We start from the raw sequence: 25,242 nt of genomic DNA on the forward strand, positions 1-25,242 counted from the left end.
CCTTCACTTTTTGCAATTTTTATCGAACCTCTAGCAGCAGCATTTAGACAGGCTACAACAATTAAGGGCATAAAATGTAAGAACATAGAACATAAAATCAGTCTCTATGCGGATGATGTGTTGCTTTTTCTGCAAAACACACAAACCAACCTCTCTGAGGTAATTACTTTAATAAACTGGTTTTCAAGAGTTTCAGATTATTCAATTAACTGGCCAAAATCTACAGTTCTCCCCATTAACTGCTCCTTCCATAATTCTTCCTCTGCCCCACTGCAATCCGGAAATATTAAATATTTAGGTATTAATGTCTCTCCTAAGCTTTCAGACTTAACTAAACTAAACCACATCCCACTTCTAAAGAAAGTAGAAGGCGATCTGACTAGATGGAAATCTTTACCCATATCACTCATGGGAAGGGTCGCCACTATAAAAATGATGATCTTGCCAAAAATAAATTACTTATTTTTGATGATCCCTAACAAACCATCACAAGATTGGTTCAGATCTCTGGATTCATATATTTCCAAATTCCTTTGGAAAGATAAACCCCCGCGTATTAGCTTAAAAACGCTACAAAGAACCAAGGATAGAGGAGGATTAGATCTGCCTAATTTTCACCAATACTTCTTAGCCAACAGGCTTCAGTTCATCTCAGAATGGTTAAAACATACCTTCTTAGTTGAGCCCTGGCTAGATGTTGAACAGGCACTATGCAAGGATCTAGAGATTTCAGACCTACCATTTATTAGCTCAAACATCAAAAGACATGAATGCTTTAAAAGTATCAACATCAGCTTTTCTCTAACAGCATGGTGGGAGTTTCTAAAAATAACGGAGTCTTCATTAATCCCATGCAAACGTACACCTATCTGGAATAACCCTGACATATTACAAAACAATAATATGATTAATTTCCCAGAATGGAGTTGTAAAGGAATTAAATACTTAGAACATATATTAGAGGGAACAGAATTTATTCCATTTGACAGACTAGTTGAACAATATGGGATCAACAAGACAAGGTTTTTAGAATATCAACAAATTAAATCCATAGTAAAAAAGAAATTTAACCTCAGTCAAGTTGAATTACAAACACCACTAAGTGCGGCACATTTTCTTACTCTTAAATCCCCCAAATTATTATCTAAAATATACAGAACACTTTCTAAATTAGATGAATCAATATCCCTTCCTACTGCAAAGTGGGAAGCAGATTTATCAGTCAACCTAGACCAAAACTTCTGGTCTCAGATTTGCTTAAAAACTTTTAAATTAATTAAAAATCCCAGTCTGCAATTAATACAATACAAAATACTTCATAGAGTGCACTATACAGGTCATCGGATGTTCAAGATGGGCTTTACATCTTCCAACAACTGCTCACACTGTCAAGGCAATACACCAGACAATTACATCCACGCTCTTTGGTTCTGTCCACCAGTGCAAAAGTTTTGGCGCGAGATATGTGAAGACTTATCGAAGTGTCTGAAATGTAACATTCCAACTTCCCCCTTAGTGTGTCTACTGGGCAGCTTAGATAATGTCACTTCAGAAAAGAATATAGCCCATATGATCTTCACCGCCCTATGCATAGCCAAGAAAACAGTCCTCATGAACTGGAAAAATAAAAATAATCTTAATTCTAACCAATATAGAAATTATCTATTAGATTACATTAGTCTTGACACAGCCTCTGCCACCACATTACATCAATTGCTCTGGGCCCCTTTTATCAGCTCCATCACCTAGTGGGGGTGGGGGGTCATAGTTTGGTCCCGCCTTCACTGTTGTGATTGGTGAGGGGGTAGGGACAGGCTTAGGGTGTCGGGGCATCTTCCTTGGGGGGCTCAACCCGGGGTAGCAGTCACGTCCGGTTGGGGGCTCTGTTGGCTCTCAGGTGACTGTTTCCTCGCGGCTGCGTGCAGCGGGGCTAGGGGAGGGTCTGTGCTGACGGACGTGGGTTACTGACCTGGCAACCTGGCTGCCCCTGGGTGGGTCCGGGATGGGCGTGAGGTTCTGGGGGCGCTCCGTCTCTGGGCTGGGGCCCGGGCCGGGCCTCGGGGGCTTGGGTCCTGGTTGGTGTGTTGCCGGGGTTGTGGGCGGGTGGGTGCATGGGGGCCCGGCCCTGGAGCAGGGTGCCGCCGGTGCGTCGAGCCGCCTGGGGGGCTCTTCAACTGGTGGGGGGGATGGTCACATCTTGCAGGAGCTTTCTTCTCTTCAGGAACTCTCTGCAGGAGGGGGAGATACAGGAGAGGTGGAGGAAGATCTCAGCCTGGGCGTTTACCGTCTTATGTAGTCTGGAAGATGTGTGGATGGTGGGGTGGGTGCAGTTTTCTCTGTGGTGGGGTTGGGTGGACTGTCCAGGGCTCTGTGGAGCCGGAGGGCGCTACTGCACTGGGCCCCGGTCTGATGGGCCTGGGCCCCCCTTCCCTGGCGGGTCGCGAAGGGTGGGAGTGCCTACTGGGGTCAGCGGGGGAGCTGGCCCCAGGGAGGGGTTACCTGCCCCTCCCTTCCTTCCCTCCCCATCTCCAGCTGCCTCCCTCTTCCCGCTCCTCCACAACCACTCACACATGCAGGGCCTTGGAGTGGGGGTATGTCACCAGGGTGCAGAGGAGGCTACCCCCCCCCGTCCCCTTCTGGCTGCCTCTGCCTCAATTTTATCCCACAACTTAGACATTCACATTATTCACACTCTCATTACACATACATATAGGATCTTGGGGGTGGGCACAATCACGGAGTCCAAATTACCATCAGGGTGTATACCTCACCCCTGACGTCGTTGCCCACCTCTCAATTTTAAATACACTTAGTCATTGAGGGCTAGCAGGAGGGACTATGCGCTTACCTGCTGCTCCTTGGCAGGTAGCTCCATGCCCTCCTGGGTTTTAATTGCACCTTAGAACACATATGCATCAACACTACAATGAGCGGGTGGAGGGAGGTTTGGAGTCTTCTCCCACCCCCATTCTCTGCGGCCTGCTGGAGCGGGAGGGCTAGTAGGAGGAGTTGGCCGTCCGACTGCGGTCTGGGGTGTGGGGCCTCCCTGCTGCTGCGGAGTCGGGGTGGTCTGCCTCTCCCCACCGCAGGGAAAAGGGTAACACCACCTGGGTCTGGGTGCAATTCCCCCCTCCAGGGGCAAGGGTACCTAGACCCGGTTTGTAGAGTACGCTTGGGGAGTGTGATCGTGTGTACAGCGTCTCTTTATGTCTGTCTCCACGTTGGTTGAGTGTCGAGTGAGTGCATATGAGAGCATGAGGGTGGGAATGGATGTTTGTGTCTGTGTGTGCCCGTATGTCTGTGTCTATATGTCAGGTTGGGTATCAGACGCCACCTCTCTGGGGACACCTCAGGCCCTCCAAGGTTTGGAGGCCTATCTCCACCCACCACCACTTCCCCTGCCGGTGGCGGACTCTCTCAGGTGTCGGTGTGTTGGTGGTTCTTTGTATCTGGGGGTGGGCGTCCGGGTACACACCGGCTCACTCCTTGGCGGCCGCTTGTCGGGGCCTGGGGCCTGGGGCTCGCTCGGGCCCCTTTGGAGGTGGGGTGCCCCCGGCCTCTCGGCCTGGGGCTCGGTCACTCAGGCACAGCTGGGGGCCGGCGGAGCTCACGGGCGCGTCACTGCAACTCCCCCTGACTTCTGCTCCGCGGCTGCTGGGCGAGCCCTCATCTGGGACTCTCCTCAGCTCTTACTGGAACAGTGGCGCGGCTGCCCCTCTGTTGGTCTTCCATGGTCTCTTGTATTCTGGGGGCCTCTGGATGTCTGGAGTTTTGATCTCCTCCATACCCACTTCACACCCTGGAGGACGGGGCTGTGGCCCCCCCACACTCCCTAGCAGATCATTACATGGAGAAACCTTTGGAATGCAAGCATGCTGATCCACACAGGTATGCACACATGGGTATTCACAGACGCGGACTAAAGCTTTCTTGGCTGCTGCCTCAAAGCACACTGTGCGCTGTCTATCTTGCGTGCTGCACAATATCGTTTATTATTTAGTAAATATTGATATCTATGACTAGCTAGTTTATTGTGATGGTGCTTTGTTTTCTCTATTATTATGTTGCTCTTTGTTGTTTGCTGTCTCCTCTGTTTGTTTTTTTTGTTTGTTTTTTTTTTTTCTCCATACAGGTGACCCAGGAGTTCTTTTTTTTTTTCTTCTCTCTCTTCCCCCCCCCTTCTCACCGTCTCTTCTCCCCTTTGGTTTTCTTTCTTTCTCTCCCCCTCTTTCTCTCATTCATTCCCCCTGTCCTATTTATTAAAAAAAAAAAAAAAAAAAATGACAAAGGATGAACTGAAGCTCTGCCATCACGTAATGTCGCATACTGCTGTTTCTGATGTCATTTATAAAAAAATAAATAAAAAAAAAAAAAAAAAAGTCTACCATGGACACAAACAGCACCCCACATCCAAGTTTGTTCCACTACAGCGTGGGTGAAAGCAATGTCAAAGTTTTTTTAAAGCAAAAATGAAATCTTTGCTAAAAAAGACATTAGCATATTTTTGTTACACTGGCCTCTGTAGGCTATCAGCTGTAAGAATATTGTACAAGTGGATAAAATTACTTTAGAATCAATTACAAGAGCATTAAAACTTTCTCAGACAAATGTGGCTATATTGCATTTGCCATAGAAGTGAGAACTAGTCTTTACCTCTCCCATTGAAACACCGCTGTATACCCGCAGCGATATGATTTTCTGAAAAGCCACTGTAGAGAAAGCCCCTTTCAGTCTCACTGCTGTGCGCAGGTTTATTGACCACAGCAAGGATATTAGGAGAGCTTTGCAACATTCTGTGGTGAACAGACCAATGGACAAACCAACACCATAGGACACTGTGTTGGACACGGACTCCTCTGGGTTTTCAATATAATTTAAGATCATGCTGATCAGTACAGCCTGAAAGAACAGGGAGAAAATGGTTAGTGACACTTAAATAACATGAATCTTTAAGATCAAATTACATATTTTATATCACCATGGACTGAGAGGGTGCAGAGAAAGAACGAAGACCCTGCTGCAAAATCGACACATTCGGGTTCGACTGAAATTTGCAGCTGCCCACATGGACAAGTCGAATGCCATCCATGAACAAATTACACGGTCAGACAAGAGCAAGACTGAGCTATTTGGCCACAATAACAAGAGATACATTTAGAGGAGTAAAGCAGAAACTCTCAAAGCTAAGAACACTGTACCAGCTGTCAAGCAAGGCAATGGAGGCATAATGCTATGAAGCTGTTTCCCTGCACAATGTACAGACTATCTCCAAATTTTTCAACTTCATCTTAACAGATACATGGTAAAAACTTGGACAAAGTTGTTTTTTTCAACAGGACAATGATCTGGGTCTGTGCCAGAAAATCAACCAATTTAAATTAACTGTACTAGTTCTGTGAAGAAAAGTATTGAAGTTTGATGATGGCTACCAAAAGCATCTAGCTGAGGTGCAAATTGCTCGGGAAATTTAACAAAAAATGAGTGTAAGTATATTTTTAGGCTTGTAGGTATACTTTTAACCCTGTGGGGATTTGAAAAAATCTGAAATGTTTTCAAACTTACGCACCCAATTTTTAAAGTCATTAATGATGTGTGCTGTACAATAGTTCCACCCTGAAAAATGAAATAGTTCAAAGAAAATAAAAGAGGCACAGAATTACCGTGACATTCATCCCCTTGATGAGTGTATGTAAACTTCACCACAGATGTACATATTAGTTATTATATATTGCTACACTTTCAGGTACTACTTTTCAGAACAAAATGTGCTTTCATCACAAGATCTGAGATTAAAATCATTGTTTCTTTGTTTTTTTTTTACTTATGCGCACCTTCAGATGACTTGATGAGATGGTTCCTCTCTAAATTACTCAGATGCGACATTTAGAAATGGCAGAAATGCCTTTGGACAAAACTGGTTTCCACTGTATACAGCTGGGATTGTTCATGTTCTAATATCTAAGAACATGAAACACAGAGATGATGACTCACCGGGCCCAAAAATGCTGAAACCATGGCAAGAATACCAATAATGACAGAAACAATCAGCCTGGTTCGTTGAAAGTGAAAGGCCACACGAACCAGTGAGGCTTTTTCCAGACCCCTCTTTGCCACTTCTTCATCCCAGAGTCTCTGAAACCTGCCAGACACTTACAATCAGGACCTACTCACCCAGCAGTCTGTTTTTCTGTTAAATATTATAGGTACTTAGTAAATTTCAAGTACTTTTCCAACTGTCACTATGTCTTTGGATTTTGACTGTGATCCCCCTGACTGATTTTTGGATATGTTGTGTTTAAATCTGAATATAATATGAAGAGAAAAGACCTTTGTGCACTGGTGTCAGCAATATCAAAAGGAGACAACTTTAGCTCGGAGATGTCCAGCTTATTCCTAAAAATGGACCACATCAAGGGGGTCATCCAGGCAAAAGTCATGAAGGACAGGAAACCTGCATTGTCCACAGGGTGGGGCCTAAATATAAAGCAGACATAAAATGTTGTGTGAAAGGAGGGCATTAATAGATTTCCAAGTATAAAGTATTTATATGGAAACAAATAACTAGCCATCAAATATTATCTAAGTTCATCTAAACGATCAAGTTTGATATTGACACTGACTGTGGTGAGGAAAAACGCAAGGGCTTGAGCATCTGCAAGCTCTGCTGATATTTTCTAAATGAGGAAGGGTGATCCCTTTCACAGCTGTGCACACAAGGATCATCTGGATTGATGATCTCAGATCCAGTTCGCCACTGGACACCATCATCTGCCTAAACAGTCAAAAAAGCAAAAAGAAAGTATAAGACAACCAGTAAAAAAAGCAGAGTGGATGAAAGACTGAGGTTGTGCCTTAGTCAATAGCTAAATGTCTGAAATTAGCTAAGCATCTAAAAGGAAAGCAGGATGTGGATGATGGAAAAGATGTCAGGAAGTAAAAGCAACATGTAAATTTGCTGTTTGTTTAGTACTTACAAAGGAGAGTCTTCGAGTGCCATTCTCCTCCAGAGAATATTTTTTCTTCATTTTGTTCTATGTTAAAAGAGACCAAACCACAAAGTTGAAATGATACTAACCAACATGATAATTCAAGTAGAAATGTCTAATTTAAGAGCATTATTTACCAGAATCAGAAACAGGAGGCTGTAATACATCACACATGTAATGCTGGTTTTAAACTGCCCTGCCTTAAGTCCAGACCTGTTACTCACTCAAAACATTTAATGTGTTGTGAAACAAAAATAAAACAAAAAAGGCTGTGAACTGGTAAGCAGCTGAAATCCTCCATGAAGCTAGAATGTCCTTTTAAGAATCATTGAAAGGCTGAAAAAATGGGTTGGTGTATTTGGAAGTGCATTAGAGTGGTTCTCCTCTTATCTCCATCACCGATCCTTTTCTGTGGCAGTCTCCGATTTTAGGTCATCCTCTACCTCCCTTACTTATGGTGTCCCTCAAGGGTCAGTCTTGGGGCCTTTATTGTTTTTAATTTATCTTCTCCCCCTCCAGCATATAATGGGCTCTTTTGAGGACATTTCTTATCATTGTTATGCTGATATTCAGTTGTATGTTTCTTTTATGCCCGAGGATTTATCTAAGCTTCAGCGTCTGAATGATTGCTTAGATTTGATCAAACGTTGGATGGCTGCAAATTTCCTCCAACTCAACGAGGGGAAAACCGAAGTCCCCGTATGCGCCCCTGATAGGTTTCTATCGCAGATAGTGAAAGCCCTTGGTCCTCTCTCACTTTATGTTAAATCCTCTATCAGGAATTTAGGTGTCACCTTTGACTCGAGTCTCACATTGGATGGGCATGTGAAATCTCTGGTTCGGTCTTGTTTTTATAATTTAAGAAATGTGGCTAGGCTAAGCCCGATTTTATCTCGCTCTGAACTTGAGATATACATGCATTTATTTCGCCACGCTTGGATTATTGTAATTCGCTGCTTACGTGTCTAAACAAAGGTTCTCTAACCACTGCAGAGCAGTACCACAAATGCCTATCCAGTGTTCCATTCGAGATAGTAAAATATTGCCAAAGACTGTGTCAAAGGCAGCAGTTAAGTCTAGGTGAACCAAGATCACATGATCCTGAATCTGTAGCCAGGAGGATGTCATTAACAACCCTATGCAACGCAGATTCTGTGCTATGCAGAGATTTAAAAGCAATCTCAAAGACATTATTTTTAAATTTAAAAAGTTTTCAACTGACAAGCAATTTTCTCCAGAATTTTACAGAAAAGAGTAAGCTTGCAAATAGGCCTAAAATTTGATAAAATGGCGGGCTATTTTTCTGAAGCAGAGGTTGAGCTGTAGCATGCTTAAAGGTTTTAGGAAAAGTACCAGATAAAAAACTGGTATTAATAATAGCTAGAACAGATAGACCAAGAGTAGAAATGACCTCTAATAATTGAGGTGGAGCAACATCAATAGGGAAACCTGAGGGCTTCAGATGGCAAACAGAGAGAAAGTTACAGGCTCAAACTGGTAGAAAGCAACAGAGCAAAGAACAAGGGCTGAATGGTAAAGAGTAGGTGGTGTCATCTGAGCCCTGGCATTATTCACCTTTTCCACAAAGAAATTCAAAAATCCCTCACATGGCTCAGGGGAGCTAACAATGTGTGAACAGTAGAAGCAGACAGCTAAAGACAAGTTCATCAATTATTAACATCTATTTTAATGGATGACACATTTCAAGAATTTCCCATTTTAAATATAGTTAAACTAAATCTTGCTTAAAACTTAAACTGACTCATCAGAACATGAGGTGAGGTCTGGAAAAAGCATAATTTTAAAAGGTTTTGTACAGTACCAATTAACCATTCATTTGAAGGTTTAGTTAATGAATGGTTAACCAGTCATATGAATGGTTAACTGCTAGTTAGTATGTCCAAATTTTGGACCGATATTGAATCTGAAGAAAACAAGTTTTTTTTTCTGAATAAAGAATTCTGTTCATCCATAACTAACACCTGAATATAAAGTGTTAATGAATGAACAGTGTCCTCATACCTGCCTCTCAGCTAAATCATCTGCACAGAATACAACAGGTCCTCTACTAATCAGATGGTTATTAGTTCGATCCAAGGCTTTTCCAGTCTGCATGCCAAATATCCTTGGGGAAGATACTAACCCCAAGTTGCTTTGTGATGCATCCATCAGAGTATGAATGTGTGTGAATGTTAGATAGAAAGTACTTAAATACATAATAGGTGTGTGAATGGGTGAATGAGGCATGTTGTTGAATCAGTTCATTTATACCATTTAGATATGTTTAAGCTTAAAATCTTATCAACTTAAAGACTGCACATGCAGATTACAGCGCTGTTTTTGAAACATCTAACTAATAACATATAAAAAAAAAACCACTAACTATTCCTAACTAAATTATTAATAAATAAACATTAAGAATATTAATAGTAACTGTAATTTATTTTGGTAATGATTTCTTAAAAATGAAGTTAACTATAAAACACAATCAATGAAAACTGACAATCATAAAATACAAGCACAAACTAAAAAGATCAAAACTGAGCTAAACTAATTTACAGTAAACACAGTGAAACTTTTCCTGTCTGAATGAATGAATTAAATTAATCTAAAAAAAATCTGAACAATACCTCTGTGTGGAGAACAAGGGAGACACACTGCCGCTAGTCAACACTGACAGTGAGTGAAGCAGCATTTTACTCTGCCTTGCATAACCTTTATGGAGATCAAAGGTTAGCCTGTTTAGAGGTGACTGCCATTCTTCGTTCTAACTGGACAGCTTAGTCACAATGACAAATCATTTAAAATCAGTGGTAACACTTAATAATAATGACACGCTATTGGGCATTAGTAAAGTATTAGTAAGTGCTTAATTCATTTATAAAGCATTATTCCTCCTTAGTCTGTATCAATACAGATATACATGTGATGTCTCATCATGGAGCAAGGTGTGAAAAAAGGCATGGGTCATTATCAGCAGAGGTTATTGGGTGAGGTGACCTCGATAGGTCATCATGTGAACTTTTGATGTCATCTCCATAGCTCACCATGTGACTTATTGAGGTCACCTGATTATGTCTACTGCACATATGCATTCAAAATTATACATCAATTGATGCATCAATTGATGTATGATGTGCCATTCTGAGTTTTTATTGAATTTGACTGAATGAGGAGGAGGAGACCATCCAATACTTCTTTTATTTCAGCCGTGTTCACCAGACACCGTTCTTTCTAATTCAGGAGCACTCTGGAATTGAACCTGACTGGATGCTGACTCATCTCACTAAAAGCTCACTAACACAAACCAGAGCAACACTGAACCTCAGGAATGAACTAAAGAACTTTCAAACATCCCAGTAATCCTCACTAATGTTTTATCATGACCTTATTCATATTTTATTTTAAATGACAAACCTTAAACGTTATATTACCCAGTTACCCAACTACTCATTCTCTCTTAAACTCCTCTTACAGACTTAGACTCTCATCCTACCAATGTTTTAGTATTCTGCAAACCTCAAGTGGACTATGTTTACATCACTCATTTTAATTATCTCTGTGTGTGTGTGTGTGTGTGCGTGTGTGTGTGTGTGTGTGTGTGTGTGTGTGTGTGCGCGCATTTAAATACTTTGTTAATCACTTTCTTAAACTTTTTAAATGATACCATGAAGATGTTATACATGTGACTGTGAATGGAGAATAAATATTTATATCTGGGGATTGAACTGGTTCTTATGTAGTGCTCTTCTATTCTACCTGAGCACTCAAAGCGCTTTATAAAACTTGACTCATTCACCCATTCTTACGAGCAAGCTCAAACTTACACTGAAGAATTAAACAAATAAAATCTAGATTTTAGGTTTTTCTGTCTTCTAACTTAATGTATTGGGGAAAGCATGCAACTATTCTGATAAATCTCACAAAACAAACGGCCATGTGAACATACAAACCACGCTCAGTGGTAACCTTTTATGTCAAGGTATCCCTCTTTCTGATGACTCTGTGTGGACTGGTGATGTCTAAAAGAAGAAAAGAAAAGAAGAAAATATCATTTGCTAATAATACCACTACTAACATTTATCTGCAGGTAGATAGGACAGTAAATTCTGTGCCTTCTCAAACAGCCACCAGTTGTTTCATATTACATTCCTGACTGTGCCATGTGGTGGGATTAAAGGGGAATTGCATCAGTTTTACATGTCAAAATTAATGTATTTGCATGGGAGGAGCCTCATACAGCTGGAGGAACTGTGTCATGTTTGAAGGATATTAGCGTTTAGTTAGTCTACAAATTGTAAAATCAAGGTATTCAGTTGAGTGGGTATAAAATTCAAGATACCTCTTCTTCCAATAAAGTGGACTTATCTAAGTCATCTCAACATGTTTTTACATATGAGGGAAAAATCATAATATATCAGATAGGGAACCAATGACACCCTGTGAGCAAGCACTTCCAAATGCCACACATTTAACTGAGTGGCTCATTACAGTTTCCGTTTGGATTTGTCAAGCAAATTAACATTTGATATTAATAGATAGATGAGAACACAGTTGATGTTAAGAGGTTAAATATTTATACTGTGCTTTCCGACTCCACATTAAAGTAAAGAGACCATTTCATGCCAGGATACGGAAAAGGTGAAGACATTAATTATTCAGTACAACCTTCATAAATCTCACTGGTAACTGCTGTGTTGGTGGCTGTCATGATAGCATAATATCATTCATGAAAATAGTTTGAAGAAAATAGTTCTTAAATTGTTTAGCACTGACTTTATTGTTTGTTATTTACGGAAGAGGATTAGGGCCACTGGAAAAAAAAAATCGGAGAAAAAAGCCAGAATTCTGACTTTTTTCTCAGAATTCAGGAAAAGAAGAAAAGAAAGACTTTTTTCCCCCAGTGGCCCTAATCCTCTTCCGTAGTTATTAATCAAGTGTAGATTAATTAAACTGCAAAATGGTGTTGCAGAGAGAAAAAACAACTCTAGTGGAATCAGCTAGAAGTATGCTGTCACATGCAAAGTTGCCAAACACATTCTGGGCAGAAGCTGTTGCTACTGCAGCTTACATACAGAATAGGCTCCCAACATGTGCTTTAAAGAATGAAACACCCTATCAGAGATGGTATGGAAAAAATCAGACATTAGCCATATGAAAGTATTTGGTTGTGTTGCTTATGCTCATGTTCTAGACACAGAGAGAAAGAAGCTGGAAAAAAGGCAGTGAAAGTTCGTTTCCTGGGATATGCAACCAATGCAAAAGGCTACCGACTGTGGGATGAAGAAAAAGGAAAAATACTGATTCGACGAGATGTGGTCTTCAATGAAACAGAGTTTAAATGTAAACAAAGTGAAAATGATCTCTGTTTGGGGAATGAGGTGACACTACACACGGGTGAAAGACAAACAAGTACTGAGGAGGCTGTCACCAGTGAGGCTGTAAAAGGAGATCAGCGGATCAGAAGACCTCCAAAGAGATGTGGATTAGAGGAGTTTGTTGATGTAGCTACAGTTGATCCTTGTAGCGGCAACCTTCGGTCCTTCTTTGCCGCTTCTGCAGGACGTAAAGTTTCTGACTCGTGCTCTTGTTAAGTCGCTTGGATGCCTTCCGGTAGCAAAAACGAGGCGAAGGAAAAAAGGGGCAAAACATTTATTCTCCATACAAATCGAAAGGTACAAAACAAATGCCTCTGGTGGGAGCTCCGTTTACATTCCCTTTATGTTACAACAAAAAATAACATTAAAACGGCGATGGTCAGAAAACTGTTGCTCCATGTCCTGCTTGCTTACCTAACCTTTTACCCACACCCCTCCGCATGCGGGCCAAATATACACCCCCTTTACGACATCTATCAACACTTTACAACAACAACAGACTAACAAAGCAGGATTAATTTATGGAGCACAGCCTATTACATTATAACATAAAATGATCAAGATTATAATAGAAACTTAAAGATCATGACAAATACTTAACTATGGCATGATGTAACTGAGTAAAATATTGGCCTGGACTTGGCTCCAACAATCATTATGCGAACATCTGTTGTGTCACAGAACCAAATTCACTGGAAGAGGCTATGTCAAGTCCAAATGCAAAGGAGTGGAAAGAAGCAGCTGATTTGGAATATGAGTCACTGCTGGAAAATGGCACATGGGATTTAGTGGAGCTACCAAAGGATCGCAAAGCAGTTGGATCAAAATGGGTCTTTAAAGTTAAGCATCACAGTGATGGACAAGTGGAAAGATACAAGTGCAGACTTGTTGCCAAAGGCTATTCACAGATTTATGGTGCAGACTATGATGAAACATTCTCTCCAGTTGTACGATTTGGTTCAATTCGTACATTGTTATCATTTGCTGTGCAAAACAATCTAAATGCGCATCAAATGGATGTCGTGACTGCATTCTTGAATGGACACCTGGAAGAGGAAATCTACATGGAGAAGCCAGAGGGTTACATCAAACCTGGGCAGGAACATCAAGTGTGCAAACTAAACAAGTCAATATATGGACTGAAGCAGTCTCCACGTTGCTGGAGCAAAGCTTTTACAGAGTTCATGAAAAGCATTGGTTTTACACAGAGTACTTCAGATCAGTGTGTGTTTGTTAGAACAGGTCAGGAGTTGGAAATATTGGCTATTGATGATCTGATTTTGATTACAGAATCAGCAGAGAGCATGAAGAACTTAAAGGACACTCTGAAGAAACACTACAAAATGAAGGACATGGGTGAGCTATCCTACATTCTGGGCATCTCAGTGGTCCAAGACAAGGCCAAAAACCATGTTGTGCTTCATCAGAGACAGTATATTGAAAACATACTACAAAAGTATGGAGTGGACAGTGCCAATCCAGTAGCAACTCCAGCTGACACAAATGTCAAATTAAGAAAGAGTGATGATGTCAGTAAACCTGCAAACCCAAGCATGTATCAGTCAATGGTTGGAAGTTTATTGTATTCTGCCATAGCCACACGACCAGATATAGCGCAAGCAGTGAGTGTGTTGTCAAGATTCAATGCAAACCCAAACACTACACACCTTACAGCTGTGAAAAGAATCCTGAGATATTTGAAAGGAACTCTAAACCTGGGACTCAAATATCAAAGAACAGAAACAGGAACCTTGGTTGGGTATTCAGATGCTGATTGGGCAGGTGATCAGGATGATCGACGTTCTACAACTGGAAACATCTTTCTACTTGCAGGAGGTGCAGTTAGTTGGCTTAGCAAGAAACAAGCAACAGTTGCACTTTCAACTGCAGAGGCTGAGTATATTGCTTTGAGCCAAGCTGCACAAGAAGGAGTTTGGTAACCAAACCACTGCCTAGACAAAAGTTTGAGTATCTCAGAGGGAAGATTGGACTGTGTTCAGTTTAAAAGGGTTATCATATACTTAACATGCCTATACTATGCTTATGTTAAGATGGCGAGCATTTAACTGTAATGAAGAATAATAGTTTTGTCTAAGATTAACACAGTACTTTTTTGTGTGAGTTCAAAACAAAAGAGAAAATGTTTATTTTCTAGTAACACTGTGATATAGGTGCATTTTTTTTTTAAAGAAATAAGCAATGGCAGTCAAGTAAGTGAACTCCATGGTAAAATTAAGTGGGATTGTTGTAATAGTAATTTTACAATGTATGTTGAAGGGATATTACTGCCCTCTGTTGCCGTGTCTGTGCATTACATGCAATAAAAGGGGTTCCTTAAAAACATCAATGGCGGCCCACTACGATTATTTATACCATATGCGAAAGCACATCACATACCAGAGGATATATGTGCACATTGTGTGATTTCAAAAATTAAAATAAAGTGCAGCAGCCTACAAGGAAGAGAGTAACCATGCTAAAAAATTGATATGCTCTTTCACTACTCAGGGATTCATGTTTGGACAGATGGCCACAGTGTCACAATTCTCTGGTTAACCTACCAATGATAAATCATCCATTTCACCAGAACAAAATTTTACTAATATTACATGACAATATTCACTGTAAGCTGTAACACCTGCAAACTGTAATTTTATGGCAAGCTAAAATATCAGTAAGTTGGACACCAAATCTACTCATAGCGTTATTTAAAAATGAAGGCTGTAAAAGCAATTCTCTCTCTCATACACACACATAACTCTCTAGACGAATAATATATGAATGTTTTAAGTCTGACTGAATAAAACAAGTCTTGTAATACTTTTCTATGTTGAGCATTTGCATACTTTTGGCCAAGCTACTATTCAGTGAAGACGTGTCTCTAATCAGTTTTTATCATTCTAAAATTGTATAAATTCTAGTTCTTCTAACGTGTTTCCTTTTTACGTTTTATGTTTTAATTCACTATTATTATTATTTCACACATTCCAAAACATTTTCGTTGTTAACTCCGACTGTTGCAAGCTTACGTGTAGGCAACCCCCCCCCCCTGTTCTCAGAAGGGCTCTCTCACACACACACACACACACCATCCCTTTGCACTCCCTACATGAAACGTCCCTCTTCTTTAACATTTCGGCTAACCTGGCCTCTTCCACATCCGACGTATATCCCTGAATCGCTAATTCTACCTCCTCCTCCGGCCCGCACGAGCTGCGGCAGCAGAACTTGTGGTGACAAACATATCAGTAAGTTTTGCACATTTTGCTGCGTTCACTCGAAGGCTTTCCCCCCTTTTTTTCTCGGAATTTTCTGCACCCCCATTGCGTTTTATTTTGTTGTTGTTGTTTTTTTTTTTTTTAAATTTGTCCATTTGTCCAAATGCCACTCCTCTCCAACTCCGGCCAGATCGTCCCAAATGGATAACCTAGGTTAAAAAGGGGAGGGAGGGACAGACCGAGGAGGGCTGAGAGATTTCGTTCGATAAGCCCAATGTCTTTCAAGAAAATCAACCAATGGTACGTCGCGGTCGCAAAAGAAATTATAATATACTTTTTGGGGTAAATTATGATAGCCCTGGGCAGGCCCACAGGCGTACGCCAGATAGCTAGTCCAGACCTGGCTCACAGAATTAGTTCTCAATATCGCGTTAGTTTGGATTTTTTTAAATAATAGCCATTTGAAATGTCGTTTACTAGCTTTTGTATAAATTGAGAATGCGAATAAACTGACTATTCCAGAATTTCACTTTCACCTTTATTTTGAAATTGGGCCTTAAGTTCTCTTACCGTAATATTTAGGACACACACAACTCCAAACATGCACCCCCTGCACTGACTGTGCTTCTAAAACTGGAGGCTGGTTTGAGGAAATCCTCATCTGAACCCACCTGTGATGTCCAGTCCTGAGGCATAAGGGTCACAGGACAGACCAACCTCTCTGATAAGGTCTCAGGCAAACCAGATGTCGAAATATTTGCGCAGTGAAATTTGGCTACCTGTGGTAAGTAAGGAAAATATTAACCTGACAGCTTGAACATGTTCTTCCCGTGATACCTACCTACATCCATCTAGTGTCAAGCAGTTTTCCTTTTCTCATTCTTCCTAATCACCTCCTGGGCTCTATAGGCGTATTTTCTCTAGAGTTTTTGTTTTTTCAGGGAGCAGGTCAAGTTCCTGATAAATACCCCAAACTTTGAAAACGCCACCTACTGACCAATCATTTCTCAGGAAAGATGGCGTTAGCAGATAATCCGAGGACCGCTGTGTGGAGATGGTAAGAAGGTATCTCTTTTTAACAAACTGTCTAAAACTGACGATTTGCGTGATTAGTAGAGAAAATTCCGAATCAGAAGAGAGAACTTTTTCCTTTATTTAGGTCTAAGTAAAATACTATTTTTAAAGTAGTTTAATTTGCTCTAGACCAGGGGTGCCCAATCCCGGTCCTCGAGAGCTACCGTCCTGCAGCTTTTAGATGCATCCCTACTCCAACACAGCTGAATCAAATGAATGGCTTGTTATCAGGCCTTTGCCAAACACGATGGCATGCTGAAGAGGTAATCAAACCATTTGAATCAGCTGTGTTGGAGTAGGGATGCATCTAAAAGCTGCAGGACGGTAGCTCTCGAGGACCGGGATTGGGCACCCCTGCTCTAGACCATTAAAAAAATCATAAAAGAGCACAAGAGACTTCCTCCCGTGCCTAAGTGAAATAACAGTGTCACTGATTAGGCATTTACCCCAAAGTCATATTTACTTGTTATTCCCAGTAAATATGCAGCTCTGGATCTGTCCCCGTTTGACAGTCATCCTCGATTGGAAAAAACCTGTTGTTACGTCCCCTGGCTAGTCTAGGGGGTTGAAGGGACGAACATAAAGGTGGATAGAGAAGGAGGAGCCAAGATGGTAAGTGTAGAAGGTCTATTTAATGCTGGTGATGAGATTTGGGTTCAGACTGAGGTATAACGTCAGGGAGAGCCATGGCCAACATAACAAACAAAACATCCCTGATGTAGAAATAAAAGAAACTTACCTAACTCCAAAGAAACAAAATATACAACCTATAACCATAACCTACCTAACAACACATAAACAGGAGAAAACAGAGTGTCAAAACAAAAGGCAGCTCTCCCCTACAAGCAGTCTGAACATGAAAAAACAACAATGTTCATACAAGTTACAAAGGCATGCAAGCCTGCACGGGTATGGCAACCAAAATGGCCAGAGGGCACAGAAGCACAGCTCCACAGGCATTAAGTAGTGCTTTGCTGATTACCAATTAGCCAGACTCTGCGCAGCATCCAATCAGGACAGAGGAGGTGGAGCCTAGACAAAACAAAGGGTTAGTAGGGAGAAGAGACATCCTCCTGGGGGATGTAACACCTATAATAACCAGCGTCTCGTGTTCGTATTGGGATAAGTGAAGCCACACAATAAAAAGATGCACCCAGTATGTCAAACTTGATTCTTATGACTGGCGTAGACTTGCAAGTTGAGTTAAACATATTCAAAAAAGCCTACTTTCACTAAAAGACTTGTGCTGTAGTTACTATATCGACCCTCACACTATCTCCTTCAGATGTTGCTGACGTTGGTACGCAAAGGTCTCTGATTCCCATTTCTTTACACTCATTTATCATATACTGTATTACTAATGCATAATAGACCTAGTTTATGAAATTTGTATTTGAGCCAAAGATTCATCAAAAATTAGACTATACTGTCCACATCAAATGTAGGATGTTTTAATCATGGAAAAAGACTTGATTTGTTGTTTAAATGAGACCACTGAGTGTGAGTGTCTGACAGGTTTCAGAGACTCTGGAAGGAAGAAGTGGCAAAGAGAGGCCCGGAGAAGGCCTCGCTAGTTCGTGTGGCCCTGCGCTTTCTGAGAACCAGGCTGATTCGGTCGACTGCTGTTTCCGTCTTTGTGGCATTGTCATTATTTCTTGGGCCTGTGAGTTATCTGTCTTACAATATATAATACACTGCTCCAAAAAATGAAGGAGAATTTTATAATTAGAGTATAACGCCAACTAGGATAAAGCTCTGGGATATTTATCTAGTCAGTTAAGTAGCAGAGGGGGTTATTCATCACTTTCAACTGCTTTGGTATTAAGGGTAAGTTAAGTAGCTGTATGTTGGCCAACAGAATTATGTTATGTGTATATAAGCATGCATAAGAGCATTCAGTGTGATTGTTTTCCCCATCTTTAAACATTATAAGGAACTATGCCTTTATTTGTCTGTAATTTTTAACATGAATGTTCAACTCTAGCAGAATTGGTCAGAGCAAAAAATATTATTGAAGGTAAAGAGAACTGGCAAACTTTTTCTCTCACAGGATTTAGAAAAAAGAAAAAGGAACAACTAAAGTTGGTGGGTTACATCCAGGCTACTAATTGTACCACTACCCTAATCTCTGCCACCTTTGCCACCGTTCTGACCCTCTTTATACACCCCGTGATAGGCTTGCCACTTTGTGCAGCTAGTGTGAGTACCACAGAAGTACAGCAGTAATGACAAATTTTAAATGTGGTTTACCACAAATTGAAATTTTCCTGTATTTTTCTTTATTTCCAGGCCTTTACCACTTTTGCCATCTTCATCTTCATGAGTTACTGCATTGCTCTTATGTTTATGTCTGTGAAGTGGATAATTGAAGCTGGAGTGTCACTAAAATGATTAAGGGTAGATATACTGTAAAGGCTTGCTTTTCCTCCTCCCAGAGGGAGGGCGTGTGTATGGGTTCTGTTTGTCAGTTACTTAGCAGTCTAGCAGTTTTACATTTATCGTTTTCAAATTTTGTGTGATGTTAGATCTTAATAAGAGCTTAAGCATATTTAATTTTGGTGATAATTGGGTCAAGGTTGCTCACACCTACTGTTAAAATTGGTAAAAACTTTATATTACCCAGAATTTTTTATGGACTGTCTTCAAAGCTTCATAAAAATACACTACACCTTTGGGGACTTGAGTAACTATATTGGTTAAACAATGTTGACTTTGACCTCCCAGAAATCATATGGAGTAATATATAAAAAGTGCACTCTCGCTCACCTTCAACTTTAATTTATTCTGCACATTTTGACTGCTTTGTCCCCCTCCCTGGATCAACTGTTCTCACACTTTGTTCATCAGCAGTCTTCAGAGTCCACTGAAGGTTGTTCCCTATGAGCAAAGTATAGTGTGCATTGGCTTTCATCAGGAATTGAAAGAGTCTGCTGAAAGGGAATTTCAGGTGGCCAGAGCAGGGCTTCTAGGGACTAATCTAAAAGCAGTCATACTTGAAGCAGTGCAGTCTTCCCTGAAAAGGCCACCTTCAAGAAATATAGAAATATAAACCTGTTTAGGTTTTAGCTTTGCTTTTATAGGCAGTCTTGGAACTTCTTGGTCACACCTGGTATATAATCTAAATAAATCACTGTGCTGTGATTGTTGAAACTTAAACTTAATGGTATTGTTTTAATCACAAATTGTGAACCATTTTGGTAAGTCACTCCACTTCAGATGCAACAAGAGTGTTTGGGGGGGGGGGCATTTCTCACAGCTGTCTTAACTTGTGTCTTTTAGTATTTGGAGTTCTGTGATGGCATCTTGGTTCTGGAGGATGGTGAGGTTCAGGAGGCTGGAAACCATCAAGCCCTGATGAATGCAAATGGGCGCTATGCTCAACTCATCAGCAACTACCAGATGGAAGAGTCTAAAGTAAGGATTTCACACAAACTGCAGTACAAATGTTTGTAGCTCTGTTACTCTTACTGTTCAGTTAGCTCAAAAGCCTTAGTATCAGTTCTTTGTTGCTTTGAATTCACTGAGTTCTGTAAGCTTTATTATGTTAAGTATGCAGACCTAACTGTGAAACTGTTATTGTTCTCTTTTCAGAAGCAGATGGAAGATGAAGTGATGTCCCTGGATCCTGCCAACTTGAATGAATCTGAGCTCAGACCTGGTGAAGATGTTGGAATGATGAACAACGGTATAAAAAACATGAGCATGAAATTATTATTATTATTATTATTATTATTATTATTATTATTATTATTATATGATTTGTAATGCACTATTTAATTCATGGTGAACTATGAAGACACATGTAAGAAATGTTTGGAATAACAGAGATGTTATGGGACAGGTGCACCATTGTGGCACATTTCTCAAAGTCCATGTGTGACAGTGTCTGTGCCTTCAATCTAGCTGTCATGATATGACTCTGTTAGCTACTTTAACTTTTATTGATGTCTTAGAACTTAGAAAATAACTGCATTTTGTGCAGGTTTATGTTCATATTGGAAGAGAGATATCGGGTGAAACTGAAGAGCTTAAAAAGTTGTGCTGTCCGAGTATAGTGTTCATTGATTGTTTTTATAATCTCTAAAATATCTATAATCTGACCATATATCTATCTTTATCAACTCTCTAGAGATACAACTGTATACCCCAAAAATTGGATCCGTTCAATAAGTACACTGATGAGGAGATCTGGAGAGAAGTTGTTTCTTTCCATGTGCTCCTCCTTAAATCAGTACTTTCCTGCAGTAACAGAGGCTCATATTGTCTGATAGATCATTCTTTTGGATGAAGCCACAGCCTCCACAGATCCAGAAACAGATGCTCTGATCCAAAAGACAGTCAAAGAGGCCTTTCAAGACAGCACTGTGCTCACCTAGCACATCGCATCAACACAGTGATGAATGCAGATCGTATTCTAGTCATGAACAATGGACAGGTAACAAAGACGGTTAGACAAAACTAATCCGTATATGATCTTCAGCCTCAACTTACCAAGTGTTCTCTTTGACAGGTGGCAGAATTGGACCACCCAGATGTCCTGAACCAAAGGCCAGAGTCTCTGTTCTCTTCTCTCCTGGCTGCTTCTAAAACAATGAAGAGATGAACTGGTGTAAAGCTGTGATATCAAATAAGCACAGTAATCCCTGTAATGTAATACATTTACACAACATATTTTAATGTTAATGAAAAGGCAGTGTAACCTTTTTATAATTTTGATCAGTCACAAACATATTGGAGTATGTCGACCTGTCCCTCACACTTGGCTGCTATTTAGTTTTTGCTTGTTTAGTTCTCTGTTTTATTAGGTTTAAGCAGCAAAGCTTTTTTAAGCTTGATCATCAAGCTAACCATTAGGTTCAGGTTTAGGTTAAAATGTACTTTCACAGTATAAAACATCACAGCATTTCCCATTAGTATTCACATGCACTGTACACAGTTGTCTGATGTCTCTGAAATAATATTGCTCTGTTTATTACCAATAACTACTGATGATGCTGCCCTATTTTAAATGACAAGAAGGCAGAGGAGGGTACACAATGGCGAGAAATGATGAACATTCACTTATCAGTATTTTATTATTTCTCTATTTAGATAAGCAGGATGTGTTTTTGTTTTTCAACCTCGAAGTTTTTATAAATAGTGCATTTTACTTTTTACTTAATTGCATGTTAAATGTTTCATGGCTTTAAATAGAAGTGAACACGAGTTTTTTTTAATGTAAGTTTTAAATCTATTGTGTAAGTAGGGACAACTCACTTAAAAAAAAAAAACATGGTGAGGGCTAACCTAATAGTTACGTAGGTTTTTAGGTTTAATTTAAAAACATAATTAGTTGATGTAGTAGCAGACAAGCTCACAAGAACCTTAAAAGAACCTTTTGATGGGTGCATAAAATTTTTTTTTTCTTATTTTAAATAAATTTCAGCTGTTAACTGGTTAAAAAGTGCCACAAACTGACCCACATTAAGAGGATGTGTAGCAGGTGAAACTGCTGTAAACTAGGGCAAAATGTTTACTGCCACACATATTAATAGATGCCTTTTCTTAAAATTGAAGAGCTTAAAAATCATTCATTTTAATAGAGGGTTATTTGGAACTTTGAGTTGTATGTTGTTGGAAAATGTATGAAAAATGAAATTATAATTAATAAAAAGTCATCAAAACTTGTCTTTCAATTAAGCAGAGGTCAGATGGTTATAAAGAAGTAAAACTTCAGTGAAAGAAGCTCGAGTCAAGTGCACTTCAGCTGTCATGTGGGGTAAGGACACACGAGGGCACTACAGGCTTCTATACTCGTATCCTTGAAGGACTGGGTTTCATTTTTAATATGACCGATCCTCCCTTGGCACAGACACATGTTCTCAAAGAAATGCTCTGTGAGGTTACCTTTTACCCACTGAACTTTAAAAATAACTCATCTCTCTGAAGAGAAACTACAAGCCTCTAAATATATAATAATGTATGGTTCAGTTAAACAGTACGAGTCTTTTTACATCACTTAATTGTAAATATCCACACCTGCTGAACAGATTAGACTGGGCTTAATAATTCATTGCAAGTTGTTGCATTAATATTGGTTTAAAAAATAATTTGGTTTTCCCAAGCTACATGGGAAAATATGCCATTTTATTGAAACTAGGAGAGGTTTTCTTTTTCTAATCAGTGATTGTATAGAATTCTTCTAAAGTTTTCTACAGTCATTATTTCTAATACTACAGGTATTTAGATTCATCTGAAGTCAATTATAATTGTTTATAAATAAAAATTATACAGCAAAACTCTTTTTGTTATCGTCTTTTGTTTTGTTTGCAGCATCCAGGATCTTGTCTTATCTGATCATATGTAAAGCTTGCTTCAGTCTTTTACTAGTAAAGAATCACGACTTGCATGAGAGAAACTGAAACATCAGATTAGCAATGAAATAGTATTTGAGGTATACGGACAAGTATTGTACTTCAGAAAAGTATTCTACAAATGTAAAGAATTTTTTATCTTTACATTTGTGCAGAATAAACTGAAGGTTGAATTGCACAGAAGGCACTGAAGGAAAAAATATACTGGTGGCAGCTCAGTCAGCACAAGGCCTGCTGTGTGTCCTCAGGCGTGACTTCTGTGTGCTGCTTTAATGTAACTAAACTGAACTTGTAACATATAACAATAGAAGAGAGAAGCATGACATGCTCACAGTTTATTTACCCTTATGCAAGTCAGGTCTGTCTTGGAGTTTGAATGATTTGGTTTATGTTTCTTAACAATTAAAAATTTCCATGCAGAGAAATCTCCAGTGGTCTTCAGGCAGCATCTAAAGATTTCAGCTGGGTGCTAAAAACTTCACCAGCAGTGTTGTTGAAGGAGGAATGTAACACTGAATGTTCTGCTTCGAGCAGATCTTCTCAGCTGCCTTAGAAATTTAAACCAGTGACCTCACAGTCACAAGCTTTCTCACCCCTCCTTGAGGCACAGGCTAAATTAAAATATCAATGGATCAATTATTATACTGGGTCTGTGTTTGGGTGAGTGCCGACTCACATGCTGTGTTTTCCGCCTAAAAAGTCTTGATCTCCTGTTTTTGAAAGATTGCATCTGTGATTTAAACTAATAAAGTACTAGATTGAATACACCCATGTACAGATGAAATATTGGGGCCTGGGCACCAACATGAACACCCAGCTCTCCCACAGTGAAGAGTCACTGAAATGAAAACACATACAAAATTACAGAAGAAGACAAAAAGTGATGACAGAATGTTTTGCATGTTTTTGCAGATGTTTCATACTTCTTTAGTATTTGTATATTTTGCATGGGTTGTGTGGTCTTGTATACTGAGTTGGTCTTTTTGCAGCCATATCTAGTGTAGTTGTGCCTTTATTGTAAGTTTGTGCCATATTTCTGTAGTTTTGCTTCATTTGGAGTCATTTTGCATCTCCTCTGTATCTTTTTTTGCTGTTATTTTTGTCATTTTTAGTGGCCAATTTGTTGCTGCTTTTGGTTGTTTTGCCCTTTAATGTAATAAAGCAATAGTTTGTCTCTTATTGTTGGAGTTATTTGTGTGTTTTTTCACATTACAGTGGCCATTTTGTTTCTGTTTGTGATTGCTTTAGGTGTGTACCAATTTGTGTGTGTGTGTTTTCTTTTTTTTGTTGTTGTCATTTTTAAGTAATCATCTCTTTATTTTTTGTCTTTTTTATTTATTTGAATGTTGTTGTTTTTTTGGGTGGGGTGTAGTGTGTCTCAGAGTTGAAGGTCAGCTAACCCTTTGTGCCCCTTATCCACCAAAGAATATCTAGATTGTTTTCTGAAGCGTTGTTTTATTCGTTAGCGAGCTACTTACACTGACACGTTTAAAGTATAAATGTGAACTCATATTTACAGCCCTGTTTCAGACACGTACACACTGCAGTACAAATCGTGTATGCCTGTCAGTGTGAGTGTGTTGGAAGATCCAAGCACACACGTACAGACGCTGCTATACACACACTCCAGTGGGAGGAGCCAAACCTCTCGCAGCTCCGAGTTTGTCAGTTTCCTAAATATAGCGGACAGGATCTGTCCGTGTCTTTCAGCCGGAGACACTTTGATAAAAAGCCCGTATTTACAGAAGCACCGGGAGGCCAGCGGGGGTAAGTGGAGCAAACATGTGTCTTTGTATGTGAAAGTGTGCTGACTGTGTTCTGTGCTTTGGAGACTGAAAGGGAGGGGAACCACGACCCTTCTTGAAGTGCTGCGATCTTCTTTCAGTGTTTGAATTTCTTCCAAAACTGCCTTAAATGTTGCTTCTGCACTGCTTCATCTCTGTCTAGGCTATATTTGGTAACGGTTCGTGCTTGTTGTGATCTCATGCCTGAGTGTCGCTTACTGTGAATACTGTACGCGGAGGCTACTGTACATGTTGTGATAAGTGGTCTGAGTGAGAGCTGCATAAAACTTTGATTGGATTGGACTATCTTTGACCAAGCGTTGCCTTTTCTGCGTATCTCGCTTCGAATATCGCAAAACCTGAGGTGTCCTGAACAACGTGTGTTATTTCCTACAGGTACACAACACCCAAAACTATAACCATAAATTAGCCTTTACAATGGTTCAGCA

At 40.0% G+C, this 25,242-nt stretch overlaps 4 protein-coding genes across 10 annotated transcripts in view; 3 read left to right on the forward strand and 1 right to left on the reverse strand.

Moving 5' to 3' along the window:
• Window positions 1-12,789, reverse strand: part of abcc12 (ATP-binding cassette, sub-family C (CFTR/MRP), member 12) — a 42,042-nt gene extending 29,253 nt beyond the window's left edge. For 2 of the 7 annotated variants that reach the window (XM_085294670.1, XM_085294326.1), the window contains exons 1-7: window positions 12,418-12,789; window positions 10,956-11,008; window positions 6,975-7,031; window positions 6,621-6,772; window positions 6,328-6,474; window positions 5,992-6,139; window positions 4,654-4,899 (exon numbers count right to left, since the gene is read on the reverse strand). In XM_085294670.1, the coding sequence (XP_085150796.1) occupies window positions 4,654-4,899; window positions 5,992-6,139; window positions 6,328-6,474; window positions 6,621-6,772; window positions 6,975-7,025 (744 nt within the window). In that variant the 5' untranslated portion in view covers window positions 7,026-7,031; window positions 10,956-11,008; window positions 12,418-12,789. Of the gene's footprint in view, window positions 1-1,969; window positions 1,990-4,653; window positions 4,900-5,566; window positions 5,920-5,991; window positions 6,140-6,327; window positions 6,475-6,620; window positions 6,773-6,974; window positions 7,032-9,616; window positions 9,674-10,935; window positions 11,095-12,417 lie in introns of those variants that run through there. The other 5 variants (XM_085294415.1, XM_085294597.1, XM_085294503.1 and 2 more) reach the window with 5 other exon arrangements.
• LOC146582824 (zinc finger BED domain-containing protein 4-like) overlaps window positions 1-14,677 on the forward strand; it is a 28,467-nt gene extending 13,790 nt beyond the window's left edge. Inside the window, exon 2 of the mRNA XM_085295097.1 lies at window positions 13,655-14,677. Within this exon, the coding sequence (XP_085151223.1) occupies window positions 13,655-13,724 (70 nt within the window). The 3' untranslated portion in view covers window positions 13,725-14,677. The remainder of the gene's footprint in view (window positions 1-13,654) is intronic.
• Window positions 14,678-14,884: 207 nt separating this feature from the next.
• Window positions 14,885-22,813, forward strand: LOC146582825 (uncharacterized). Its single transcript, XM_085294976.1, has 7 exons — window positions 14,885-16,366; window positions 16,524-16,639; window positions 18,172-18,319; window positions 19,936-20,070; window positions 20,248-20,341; window positions 20,928-21,091; window positions 21,167-22,813. Exons 2-6 carry the CDS (start codon window positions 16,599-16,601, stop codon window positions 20,942-20,944), a joined length of 435 nt encoding a protein of 144 aa, XP_085151102.1. The 5' UTR covers window positions 14,885-16,366; window positions 16,524-16,598; the 3' UTR covers window positions 20,945-21,091; window positions 21,167-22,813.
• Window positions 22,814-24,649: 1,836 nt separating this feature from the next.
• Window positions 24,650-25,242, forward strand: part of LOC146582826 (myocyte-specific enhancer factor 2A-like) — a 45,913-nt gene continuing 45,320 nt past the window's right edge. Inside the window, exon 1 of the mRNA XM_085295326.1 lies at window positions 24,650-24,776. The gene's annotated coding sequence lies outside the window, so the exon portion shown is untranslated. The remainder of the gene's footprint in view (window positions 24,777-25,242) is intronic.

The sequence above is a fragment of the Mchenga conophoros genome, linkage group LG1 (assembly GCF_057382185.1).
Source record: "Mchenga conophoros isolate Kocher_MC1m ecotype Shallow Benthic linkage group LG1, M_conophoros_male_GT1.1, whole genome shotgun sequence".
NCBI classification, from domain to species: Eukaryota; Metazoa; Chordata; class Actinopteri; order Cichliformes; family Cichlidae; genus Mchenga; species Mchenga conophoros.